At 42.0% G+C, this 13,273-nt stretch overlaps 1 protein-coding gene across 1 annotated transcript in view; it reads left to right on the top strand.

Annotated features, from left to right (window-relative positions):
- The window catches only part of ADCK5 (aarF domain containing kinase 5), a 1,011,483-nt gene that overhangs the window by 238,851 nt on the left and 759,359 nt on the right, over window positions 1-13,273 (top strand). The window contains exon 3 of the mRNA XM_044067719.1: window positions 11,559-11,708. Within this exon, the coding sequence (XP_043923654.1) occupies window positions 11,559-11,708 (150 nt within the window). The remainder of the gene's footprint in view (window positions 1-11,558; window positions 11,709-13,273) is intronic.

Genomic DNA, 13,273 nt, shown 5'->3' with positions numbered 1-13,273 from the left:
AGTTAGTCTTCATCTTCACCAGTACCTGAATAGTTTTATTAGCATTTCCCAGCCATTTATATAGATTTATGATACTGCTCACCCTCCACCACTATACCTGTAATTTAAACCTTATGGCTGTCTGTGAACCTGCTTTATACCCCACCTCTTAACAGTAGTATTAACATTTTCTACCCTACATAATTCCTTCCCATCACCTCCATTACTTTGAATTCATAAGTACTGATCACATGTCTTATTATCTGTTTGACAAGCCCACTAATACACTTCTTCAGATGCTCAGTGTTGAACATCTACCAATGCATAAGTATTTTTCATACTGTAATGGTTACTGTGATGATGTGAGAAATTGCCAGCTATGCCAGGAGAAGTAGGGAAGTGGACGTGTAACATATGCCAGCATAGCTAGCTGGAGTTTTGTAAAGAATTATATGTCATTTGTATATCAAACTGATTTGTACAGGTGCTTGTATTGAAAATGTATTTGCAAATCTACTTGTGTTAAAAATGTACCAACAGTGGGTATTGCTGGACAGAAAAGAAATATGCCTGTATGTCAGACTGTATGTTAACTGTTGAAATTAATATATTGTAATGGAGTATACTGGAAGAGAAGAGGTTAATCTCAGTCCAGCTGACTTTGAAAAATAGCCTGAAATTAAATTATGTGGTTTAGGCCATAAAGATTGTATCGTAAAGTTCTGATTGCAGCCAGAGACAAAATGTCTGTGAAAACCAGGACTAGGAATCCTACTGTATTGTCCTTAGGGGTGAAGTAATTGCTACCCTGGAAGGGTGGAAGTTTTTGAATGGTTTTATAGCTTCCAGATGCTATAATACATCTTAGCAAAGCTGTATGCGTGTGTATTATGACACATATGTGCTAGATTCTGGTTCAGTTTCAGTAAAGGGGGTAGTGTGGGAACCAAATATCAGATACCAGATGTATGTGATGTCATTCTGTAATCCAGCACTGGAATGTTGCTTTAATACTAGATGAGACAGAAGTCTAAGAGTAGTCTGTTCTTGAAACCTGGCAAAGAAGGATCAGTCACCCACTTTATCTTGCTTGCTTTAGTAATTAACCATGGAGTAGTAATTCTTTAGATTAGTCAGGAAAATATAGTGAGATTAGTTAAGAACTGTTTTCTGTATCTGTGTGAATCTATACATCTGAGTTATTTTTAATATTTCCTGTGATTGAAACTCTGGTGTTTATTGTAAATAGATATGTTGTATCTTCATGTTCTTTTATTATTAAATATATTTAAACTCTTTTGTTGTGGCTGGTGTTTTAGCAAATATTTTAACCTTTGAGAGTACTTATATTTACTTGGTGACACTGTGGCCACTTCTGAAAGCCTTGCTGCATTGGTCAAGCACTGCCATTTGTATTAGTATTAATTTTACTCAGTATAATTAGTTACCCTGGTAAGAGCCTTAGAGGAGTTGGCTTTGGAGTGTTCTGGGCAGAGGGGGCATAGTTAGTAAATCTGTGCCAGCTTTTCTCAAGTGTGTGTGTGTGTGTGTGTGTGTGTGTGTGTGTGTGTGTGTGTATGTGTGTGTGAAAATCAAATCTCAGAATGCGTGTGTCAGCTACTTGGAGAAGGAACACAGTGCACTGGTTTCATAGAGAGAGTGGTGGAGGACTTGGCTTCGAACACTCTGCTGAGGACTCAACTCTACATCTGTGGTCTGTGTGGAGACTTATTTGGGGCCTGGGGAGAGAGAGAGGGAAGCCCAGCCCCAAGACAGGAGTGTGTTCCTTGTGTACTGTTGAGGATTGAGGCTTCTTGATTACTGGCCCAGAGCAGGGATGTCACAGTTGCCTTTATTTCATATGGATGTAATCTAACAAGCAAATGTATGTGTAATTGTTAAATCATGTTACTTAATGTTTGTTCATGTATTTTACTGAATATCTATTTAAAAATGTTTGTAATATGTTGGAGCTTTACTCCCCAGGCCTCTGCTGAATATTTTTTAATAAACCCAATCAGACAAAGCTGGTAAACAAAAGTAAATGTGCTGTATCTCCCTCGCCCAACACAGTACTCCACTGGCAATGTAAAATGACTTGTCATTATTAGGTATAGTTGTAGTGCCGAGTAGATTAATTTACAAGTAGGACAAAGCATTAGAACCCTTTCACTCAGTGCTAAGCCATATAGGACATAGTTATGAAGCAAGAAAGAGTGGGTGGCTGCAAGAAATGGTTAAACAAATCAGGAGATGAGGAACGTGACACAAACCCCTAGAACTGTTGGTGCAGTAGTGGAAAACCCATGCTTTACTCTCTTAAAGGGTATGTGTATGAGCTAGCTAACTTGTTTATTTATATGTTTTTAGGGCCTGTGTTAGCATTTAGGGGGACCCTGGCAGATGACAAGTTGGGGGCTCCTTGGCACTTCCAGTGTACATATCACCCTGTCACTGCCACCCATTTTAAACAACCTTTTAGTTCATGATGCAAGCTTTTATGAGTAGTAGTCATAGACTACCTGTAGTTACATTACAACCGACCTATGTACGACACTGTTGCAACAATTACTGGCATTTAGTTGCAACAATGATACATTGCAGCAGCTCTATGTACAGGTCGGGGTTTTGCCGAAATGGCGCCCTAGACATACTGTTTCAGCCACCCCCCCAACATACACACAAAGAACAAACACACAAACACAACATATCCTCCAGTCTTCCCCTGTTTTACCCCCATCTTGGGCTCCCTGTAGCATGCACATTACTTTTTTCCTCCTCTTCTCACATTTTGCCTTAGTCTTTAGCTTTTTCAAGAAGCCATAACTTCCTATGTGCTCTAAAGTGCGTTTGTTTTTTTTTTTCTTTTTATATAACCTTTTCATCCAATTATGGCTTGAACAGAAATTATAATGAAGGAAAGACATTGTGTTGCTGTTAAGCTTTAGTTTTCCTTGCATCATTTCATCACACCTTTCCTGACCAAGTAAGCACAGTAATAACCATTTAGAAAATAACTCAAATAAGCCAGACCCCAAGAAGCCATAGGGTTTATAGATGTTCTGTGATGTTTTTAGAGCATTTTCCCAGCCTTTTAATCCAGTGCTGACATAAAGAAAAGAACACGAGTAAGAAAAAAAAAAGTCTTTTTTTCTTTGAAGGAAGACATAAGATATATCCAAGGATTAATGTCCAAAGATGACAAAATAGTAGCTTAGAATAAACAAACACACAAACCAGTTGCTGTCTGGATACGTAGGTCCTATCTGGTAAATGCCTGCCTCCCTAACCCTGCCCCCCAAAAGACTGCCTGTGCATCCCTCTGGTGTTAGACTGGGATGATTGCAGAGGTTCAGATGGCCACAGGTCTGTATTTCAAGTGACTGCTGACATGCATATACATAGCATGCCTCTTCAATCCTTAACCTAGACTGTCAAATGCAGCTACCTGTATACATGCCTGAAGTGTGATTGAGTTGGAAAGTGAAACAAATAATGATCACAGTAATGTATTCTACTTTTTGCTCCTAGACAGTACGCTGCCCCTACTGAAGCTATAGTAACCTTCTTTCTGCACCTCTGAGGTCTGTGAGAAAAGTTAAAGAAAAAATGACCACACTGTCCCCAGCCCAAACACAAGCTGTAATAACTTCATGTTCACTCCTCTAAAGAAGTAATAACTGCACAATTCCCCTCCCACACACACATCTAACCTATAACAGTTTTCTGTACACACACATCCAAGCAAGGCTGTCTTTAAAATGGATGTAGTTGAGAGCAGAGGCCATTATCAGATTTTTCCTAACAGGGTCATATCACTGCCCTGTTCAGGTTAAGGAGCATAATCAGAAAATAAATAAATATATTTTTTCCTCTTCGTTTTTCCATATTCTGCAATAGCATTTGTGGTGGTCCCCACACAGTCAAGGATGATTAAGGGAGCCCCCTGTATTCATTTACACACCCTGGAGAGTGGGGGCCGCTAGACTCTTAGAAGATCTAAGTGTCTGAATGTTCTGTGATATATTTTATACATTGCCTTTTGAAATAGAATTACTTGTCAGCTACATTTTTTATTGATACCCAGAAGAATAATGCATGCATCCTGGCATTATTGGGTGTGTGCACAGATAAAAATTATTGATATTTTACACACACACACACACACACACACACACACACACACACACACACACACACACGCACGCAAGCATCAGCCATAACAATACTACTTTTTTATTTATTTCAGCAATACATTGTGCAGCACTGGTACTGTTACACTAGGTCAGTGACTGCTGATGTCCTTCAAGGATGCATCTGCAGTCATAACATATGGGTTGTCCTGCCTCAGGCAGCCCTTCGGTCGGCCGGATTCCAAAGTCTGGGTCTGGCCTCGGCTGATGTCGCACCTTCCCCGACGTCAGAGCGTCTGGGGTATAAAAGCATCAGCCGACGCCATTTTCCTCAGTCTTTCTTGCCGGGCGGTGCCCGAAGCAGAAGCTGTTCGCAAGTGCCGGTCGGTCAGATCCAGTGATTTCAGCTACCTAAGACTTCGAAAAAGCTAAGTACCCCGTTGGGGAATCTTTCTTGCCTCAGCCGATGTCAGATAAAGTAAATAATTGTTTAACTTGTGGGAAACAAATACCTCATAAGGATTTCCATTCCTACTGCCTTCCTTGCTTAGGCCCAGACCACAATGTATCGTCCTGTTCAGCCTGTGCTTCCTTCAACCGACGAACTCTTAGACGTCGGTCGGAGTTTGCAGAGGAATTTTTTGGGGCTAGTTTTGCATATAAAATGCCGTCGGAGACTCAACATCACATTTAGTGAAAAAACGGAAGGACAAGGACCGACACTCGCGGCCTGCGGTTTCGGCTGAAACCACGGTAAGGCCTACTGCGAGTGTCTCGGTTTCGGCCGAAACCGAGTCCTCGGAGATTCCTTCATCCGAATCCACTCAACCGACCACCGCGGCCCGGGAGGCCCCGGCTGAGTCGGCTACCGAGCTACCTACCGAAACCAGTGTCCAGGATATGTCCGACACCATACCTTTGGACATATCTACTCCTGCATGTGGGGCAGCTAGGCCCCCTGCTTCCATGTCCATTAAGGCCTTTTCTAGGGCTAAAGCTGCTAAATTTTCTAAAGCTTTGCCTCCCAAGACTACCTCCCAGAGGACTTCCTCTAGTTCTCAGATCCTCAGCCTTGCAGAGGACCTTATTTCTTTAATTAGAGGTTCACAACCTCACCCGGACAGGGCCTCTCACCCTCCACCAGACAAAAGGCCCAGGACTGAGCCTTCTGACCCACACTCTTCAGATGAGTCCAAGGATGGTTCTGAGTTGTCACACCACCAGGAGGAGGCTTATTCGTCCTATGAGGATTCTGATGCTGAAGAATCTATCCCTTCGGCCTCCCCTCCTGAAGAGTTTTCCTTTGGTGAGACTCTACACTCCATGAGAGAGCATTTTCAATGGCAAGGTCAGGAATTCTCTGATTCTAGAAAAAGATTAAGGACCTTTTTACATTTGCCTCAGCATAGGCCCTTAGCTATACCTCCTGTTTTGAATGTAATTGATGATGTGTACAATGATGTCAGTACAGCCCCTGATACTCTCCCCCCGGCCCCTGCCAAACCTGATAGATACTACAGGGTCCCGGATTCTCATTTCCATCTGTATAAAGCCCATTCTGCAGACCCAGAAACTATTACTCTGGGCCCTAAAGGGGTTGTGGCTGCCACTGCCAAAAATCCTCTACCTTCTGAAAGAGAGTCTAGAGCTTTAGAGAGATGGGGAAAGAAGGTATATACTTCTGCAACTCTTTCCATCAGGGCACTAAATTGTCAATTTCATATGATACAGTACCAAGAGTATTTGTTAGATGAACTGAACAAGAAGCTTTCTTCTCCTGAGCCCCTTGACCGTAAATCCCTTCAGGATTTGGTACACAACTCACAGCAGGTTAGTAATCATTTCTTAAAGTGTGGTTATGATGCATTGGAGGCTTCATTTAGGTCAGCTATGACTGGGGCAATTATTCGTAGGCATGCCTGGCTGAAGGAACAATCTTTGCCAGACCATGTTAAAGCTAAACTCCTGGATGCTCCAATGGAGAAACAAAATTTATTTGGCTCCTCTGCTCAGGAGGTCTTAAAAAAGTATGAAGAAAAGGCAAAATCTGTGCAAACAGTTAAGGATTTCCTACAAGTCCAACCACCGAGATTCAGCAGAAACTGGCCTACTAAGAATTGGTCCTTTCCAGACTCGGACAGAGCCCAGAGAGGCAGGAACAGATGCCCCAGAGGCAGAGGCCAATCTAGGGGCTCTTACAGAGGCCGTCAGTGGCAGCCTGCCAACCAGAGAGGTAGTGCAACAGCAGCAACAACAACTACTACACCAGGACAGGCTCAATGACTTTACTCTGATTCCGCCCACCAGGGCTCAACTGGAAGCACCCTTGGGCGGAAAGCTTGCTTTATTCTCAAAAAATTGGCATTATATTACAAGGGACACATGGACACTGCAAATAATAGACAAAGGATACAGGTTCCACTTCCACACTTTGCCAAAAAGAAATGGAATGCCAAACCTACCACCAAATCAGTGGGCAGAGGCTTTAAAGCAGATCAACAACTTGCTTCAAATGAAAGCTATAGAAAAGGTACCACTTTCAGAACAAGGCCAAGGATTTTACTCCAGACTATTCCTTGTACCAAGAAAAGAAAATCAATGGAGGCCTATTCTCGACCTGTCCGCACTGAATACTTACCTCATTGTGCCAAAATTCATGATGCTGACCCTACAGCAACGTCTTCCCATGTTGGGCAAGGAGTCTTGGCTGGTGACTCTAGATCTCAAGGAGGCATACCTGCACGTCCCTATTTGACCAAACTGCAGAAGACACCTCAGATTTCTTGCAGGATCAGAGCATTATCAATTCTCAGCATTGCCCTTTGGCTTATCTACTGCGCCCAGAGTATTCACGAAATGCCTGGCATCAGTAATTGCACACTGCAGACTTCAGGTGATTCAAATTTACCCTTATCTGGATGACTGCCTTATACAAGCGGACAACAAGGTAAATTTGATAAAAGACTTGGCCTATGCCATCCACCTACTACAGGCATTGGGATACACAGTCATCATCCAAAAATCAAGACTGGTTCCATCCCAAAGGATAACCTTTCTGGGTGCGGATCTAGACACAACCACCCAAATGGCCTTTCTCACAGAGGAAAAACAAAAACAACTTCCGGATTACTTCATGAATCTGACAAGACAAACTCAGCTTACTGCAAGGAAAATCCTGCAGGCCCTGGGTTACATGGCATCCTGCATAATTCTGATACCACAGGCCAGGCTGCATATGAGAAAATTACAATGGTATCTAAGGAGTGTATGGTCTCAACACAGTCACAGTTTGGAAACTTTGTTACCAATCATTCCTTGCCTTCAAAAGGAATTCCTGTGGTGGGCTCAGGCCTGCCAAGGCCAACAGAGGGTTGCCTTTCAACAAACCAAAAACAAAACAAACCATCACCATGGACGCCTCAGACCGAGGATGGGGAGCACACATGAGGAGGGCAAATGTATCCAAGGCCTATGGTCTCAAGGACAGCTACACATGCACATAAACCAAAAGGAAATGCTAGCAGTGATGCATGCAATCGAGGCTTTCAAACCCTTCCTCCATCAAGGCCACCTGTTAATAAGGACAGACAACACCATGGTCATGTGGTACATAAACAAGCAGGGAGGCACACACTCCTACCCTCTATGCCGGCTGGCTATGAATCTATGGGAGCTATGCCTGAAACTCAATATCCAACTGCAGTCCCAGTTCGTGCCAGGAAAGGAAAATACACTGGCAGACAGCTTAAGCAGAACTACCATGGATGCACACGAATGGATGCTGCACCCAGACATCTTTCAACTCATAACAAAGGCATGGGGAACGCCGGAGATAGATCTGTTCGCCTCCCCCCTCAACCATCAACTGAAGACATTCTGCTCAAGGACATACCACCCACAAGCATGGAGGGTGGACTCTCTCTTTTTCAGCTGGAAAGCTCTAAAAGTATATGCCTTCCCACCTCTCCCTTTAATGTACAAGGTTCTACTGAAGATCAGGGAGGAACAGCCAAGAGCGATTCTGATAGCTCCAGATTGGCCAAGGCAACACTGGTATCCACTGTTGAGGAGCATGTCACAGGCAAAACCATGGCCTCTCCCCCTATGGCCTCTTCTTCTGATGCAGAACAATTTCAAGATCATGCATCCCAACTTAAAAACATTGCAGCTAACTGCCTGGAAAATCCCTTAAATCCAAAACAAAATGTTTTATCGCAGAGAGTGAAGGACATTATCATGGATGCTCGCCGGCCTTCCACAAGGAAGACATACTCAGCTAAATGGAAAAGATTTTTCATTTGGAACACATCAAAAGGCTTAGATGTGACAGTGGCAAGCATGACACATATTCTGGAATACTTAGCAGAACTGTTCCACAATGGCCTTTCCTATTCTTCCATTAAGATTCATGCCTCAGCAATTTCAGCAGAATACAATGTGGACCCACCTATCTTCTCACACCCTCTCCTCAAGCAATTTCTGAGAGGGATCAAAATATCAAACCTCCAAGAAAACCCCCTTTACCTGCTTGGGATCTCAACTTTGTCTTGGAGAAACTAACACTTTCTCCCTTTGAACCAGCAGCATCAGTGGATCTACAGTTTGTCTTGGAAAACTGCATTCCTTCTGGCAATAACTTCAGCAAGAAGAGTATCTGAGTTACAAGCATTAATGGCAGTACAGCCATTTCTTATCTTCCATCAGGACAGAGTTACACTAAGAACTAATCCTACTTTTATGCCAAAGGTGGTATCTAGGGTATCCTTGAACCAAGCTATTCACTTGCCTACATTTTTCCCAACTCCACAGAATAGAGGGGGAAAACTTCTGCACACCCTGGATATACACAGACAACTACGCTACTACTTGGACAGAACTAAAAGTAGCAGAAAAACTGACCAACTATTTGTAGCATATGCTGCTGGGGTGCAAGGAAAAGCAATTTCCAAACAGACAATTTCAAAATGGATAGGAAATTGCATTCGATTTTGTTACTCCTTTCATGGAAAGTCAGTTCCTGCAAACATCAGGCCTCATTCCACAAGGGCCACGGCCACCACTACAGCCTTCCTACGAGGGTGGCTACCAAGGACATTTTAGAAGCTGCTACTTGGAGCTCCGTGCATACATTTACCAAACATTACAATCTACCTTTATACTCCAGATCCAGAGCAGGCTTTGCTACTGCAGTCCTGCAGGATCTTAACTACATCATCTTTTCTTAGTACCTCCTCCCCAGATTGGCTATGGTATTCTACCCATATGTTATGACTGCAGATGCATCCTTGAAGGACATAGTACAGTTTTGTACCTACCATAAATGTAGATGTCCGATAGGTATGCATCTGCAGTCAGGTTTACCCTCCCTCCTACCCTCTGTGGTATTCCTAGGGTGTTTACCCCTCTTTTAGCTAGCTGGGGGAATCTATTATGGTGTATTTGTTTGTATATACATGTATATATATATATATATATATATATATATATATATATATATATATATAATTTTGCAAATGTTTGGAATTCTATTGCATTTATCCAAATTTAGCCTTCCTAGAGGGCACCTGGCATCTGGGGCAAGAAAAACTGAGGAAAATGGCGTCGGCTGATGCTTTTATACCCCAGACGCTCTGACGTCGGGGAAGGTGCGACATCAGCCGAGGCCAGACCCAGACTTTGGAATCCGGCCGACCGAAGGGCTGCCTGAGGCAGGACAACCCATATGTTATGACTGCAGATGCATACCTATCGGACATCTACATTTATGGTAGGTACAAAACTGTACTTTTTAACAGTCGTCAAACATTAGCAGGAGTAAATAACTTCTATTTACCTCGGCAAAGAGTAATACAAACCTGTCACTGCCCCTGATTTCACAGACCTTCTCTGATTTTTCTCATAATTCTCCTCTGTCCTTCATAAAAATGTTTGATTTGTGTACATTAAACTCTCAATTAACCGGAACTCAAGCAACCGGCAAAAAAATATAGAAGAAATACAGTACAATTTTCATGTGTTGCACTTTGTTTTCCACCTGCAGAAATGTACCTTATCTTTTGAGTTTCAGAGTTGTAAAAAGGAAGCTAGAAATAAATTCCCTCTCTCCCCAACCTGGGAACAAGTTAAACCAAACAAATAGTATAAGGGTACATTATTAGTCAGCCTATTTTTAACAGTAACTCTCAAGCAACCAGAAACTACAGTTATCCGGCATCAACCAATCCCCATTGGTGCCGATTAACTGAGAGTTTAGCATAAATCATTCAGGATTACAGACGGACAAAAAAATCTAGACATCAGAGTTTTAAACTTATTGTTCAAAAATACTTTTTAATTGAATTAGAGTAATATTTAAAACTTGTTCCTGATTTTGAGCCTTTATTCTGCTGTTGTTGGTATTTCACTTAATTGTTCTGCAAAGAAATTAAAAGCTGTAGTATCTGTTGTTCTGCCAGTGTTTATAAACCCCCTAAAGAGAAAACCATCCCTGAATATCAGAAGTATCCGCTTTTCGTAAAATCCAAGGTTTGCACTGAGGTGAGTCATTCTGGGCTGCTGATCTCTCTGGTGCTTACCTTGCGTATGTTTATTATCAGCTTTATCCTAACAGGGTCTATAACAGACCTGTTCAGGTTAAAGAGCATAATCAGGAAATTAATGCATTTTTTCTTCTCATTTTTCCCCAACTAGCAATAGCTTTTGTGTGGCCCCACACACAGTCAATGATGATTAAGGAGGCCCCCCTTGCACCTATGGGTATTGCAAGTACCTAAAACTGGCTATATTGTTAGTTTTAGTAGAGTGAATGTCCACTAACAGGGTTTAACTAAGTCTTGGCACACTATGTCAGTGGTAAAATATTTAATGGAATTGGGAAGCCTATTGCTTGATAAAACACTTGTTAGTATAACCAGAGATATTTTTAAATTTGAAAGGAGACATAAATGTGAGTTATTGCCCAGCTGGTGTCTTAAGTACACAAGACTGCTATGCAAGCTTTTGTTGGTTTGACAGACATGTTATAAAATATTAAACATGATAATCTGCTGTGGTTGGGGGGCCCCCAGAAATCACAGGGCTCACTGGTGCCTAAAGCTGGCTATGTATGTTTTATAGCTGGGGATGGGGCAGGTTAGGGGGGTGAGCTAATTAAAGGGACACTTTCAGTTTAAGATTGTATGTATATGTACATATGTGCTACCTATCATCCAATATAAGTAATGAGCATATTAGTTGCACTGGATGAAAAAGAGGAAGATGGTGAGAGCAAAGAGATATTAATAAATTAAGGTGGCCCCCTGCAAGCTTTTAAACCTTGTACTGTCTAGACAGAGAGACTGCAGATGTAATTGTAATTAGGTTTGGAGCTGTCACTGTACAGAGCAACTTTAATACCTTGCCTTTAAGATTCTGCAGTAGTCCTTATAGTGCCTTCTTGTTTTGTAGCTCAGTTCAGCGACCCAGACTAATGAAGATGATGGTGATCGGTACAGTGGTTAGCCTTCCTGTCGCTGCAGGGGTTCAGTTCTCAGTAGCAGATGCCCAGGAAAGGAGGAGGATGAGAATTATAGCAGAAGGAATGGGACGCTTCTGCAGGTATGTTTTTGGTAATTTACTGCTGGGCTACTGGGGGTGAATGTTTGTGGTAGAAATATTTCTTTGACATTGACATCTTCCATTTTTACCTACTGTTTATAGTGATCCTTAGCACTTCACATTTTTGCCTCCTCTTGTAGGTTTTAGCACTAGCATAATATAGTATTCCTTGAAGATGGTCTTTTTTGTTTGATTGGGTCTCATTCTCACCCTCTATAATTATAACTAAATTCTGTCTGAGGTGTTGACTAAAATGACCAGCTAAATATTTCCCTACTTACGCTGCACAAGTCTGCATGGTGTTTATATAAAACTATCGGTTTTGGACATGCATGTTAGCCACCCTCTTTGTGAACCAGTAATTTATTGTGCTTCTCTTTCCTGTTTCTGGTTTAGACTGTAAGTGTTCATCATAAATGCTGCTGCCCAGGACGTGGCACAGAGGATTAATGAGCTGATTACGGTCTGCTTCTTATACTCCATGGTTTGATTTCTTCATCTTCCATTTACCTACTGCATGTTTCTAAGCAAATCAGTTAACCAGACAGCGGTGGGCTGAGTCTGCAAAAGGTCCATGTAGCTCGGTGCTGTATCTCAGTTAACAAATACAAATAAAATAGCTGAAGTTAAATGCCAGTCCCGCAACCTGATCTTTTTCACCAGTCAGATGCTCGCAGGAGTGTGTTGCTGCATTCTTCTGCTGTGGCCATCAGACAGAGCCTGTATAAAAGAGAGTGTGCCTCTCTCATTTGGTTTGTGAGGTTGTTAGTCATTGTCCAGGTCTTTATCTTTTGAAGTGTCAAGTAGAAAATTGTATTTTTCTGTGTGTTACAGATGTGTTAATGTTGCTATACAACATAGATGTATTTCTGATGACATCCTAAGAGAAATCGCCTGCACGTGCTCTTGTGGGTATTTACTTCCTCCTAAGACTATCATCTTTAGTGCCTTTTCATTTTAGGAGGTGACAGTGCCTACAGCTGTAAACAGTCTGTTACTTTTAACATGATAATTTCAGCTCCTTTAGAGCATAGGAGATCATTGGCTTTAACTTCTATTGCTTTTTTTAAGTTTGTTACTCGGGTAGGTAAACTAGTCATCAAAGACCTTTTACAACTATGACCCAGGCCATGAGGCAGTGATAAATAATACAGTGTATATGAACAGTTTAGAGTAACCAGTCAACCAGCATGTGTTCGGAATGTGGGATGGGGTCAGGGTACCCAGAAAAAAAAAATCCACTCAGATGTTGGGAAAACATGCAAACTCACACAGTGACTGGACATAAAGACTGAACTCTGGACCTTGAAACTGTGAGGCAAAGATCTTAATTACTTAGCCACCATGTTACCCTGCACTTGTCCTTTCTTTTTCTGCTAAAAAACGTAAATGTAGAAAAAAAAATACCAGAAAAGTCTTCTACAGATGAATTGAAGCACAGTGTTGTGTATCCTTCAAGGAAAACCACATTTAGACTAATAGAACCTTTGGGCAGACATTCAGGGGTGAGCATCGGTGACTGAATGTCTCAGTCCTTTTGGGCAGACACCATTCAGGGGTGAGCA

The sequence above is a fragment of the Protopterus annectens genome, chromosome 3.part1 (assembly GCF_019279795.1).
Source record: "Protopterus annectens isolate FY-2018-M chromosome 3.part1, PAN1.0, whole genome shotgun sequence".
Lineage (NCBI taxonomy): Eukaryota > Metazoa > Chordata > Ceratodontiformes > Protopteridae > Protopterus > Protopterus annectens.
This window is presented reverse-complemented; position numbering and strand designations above follow the sequence as displayed.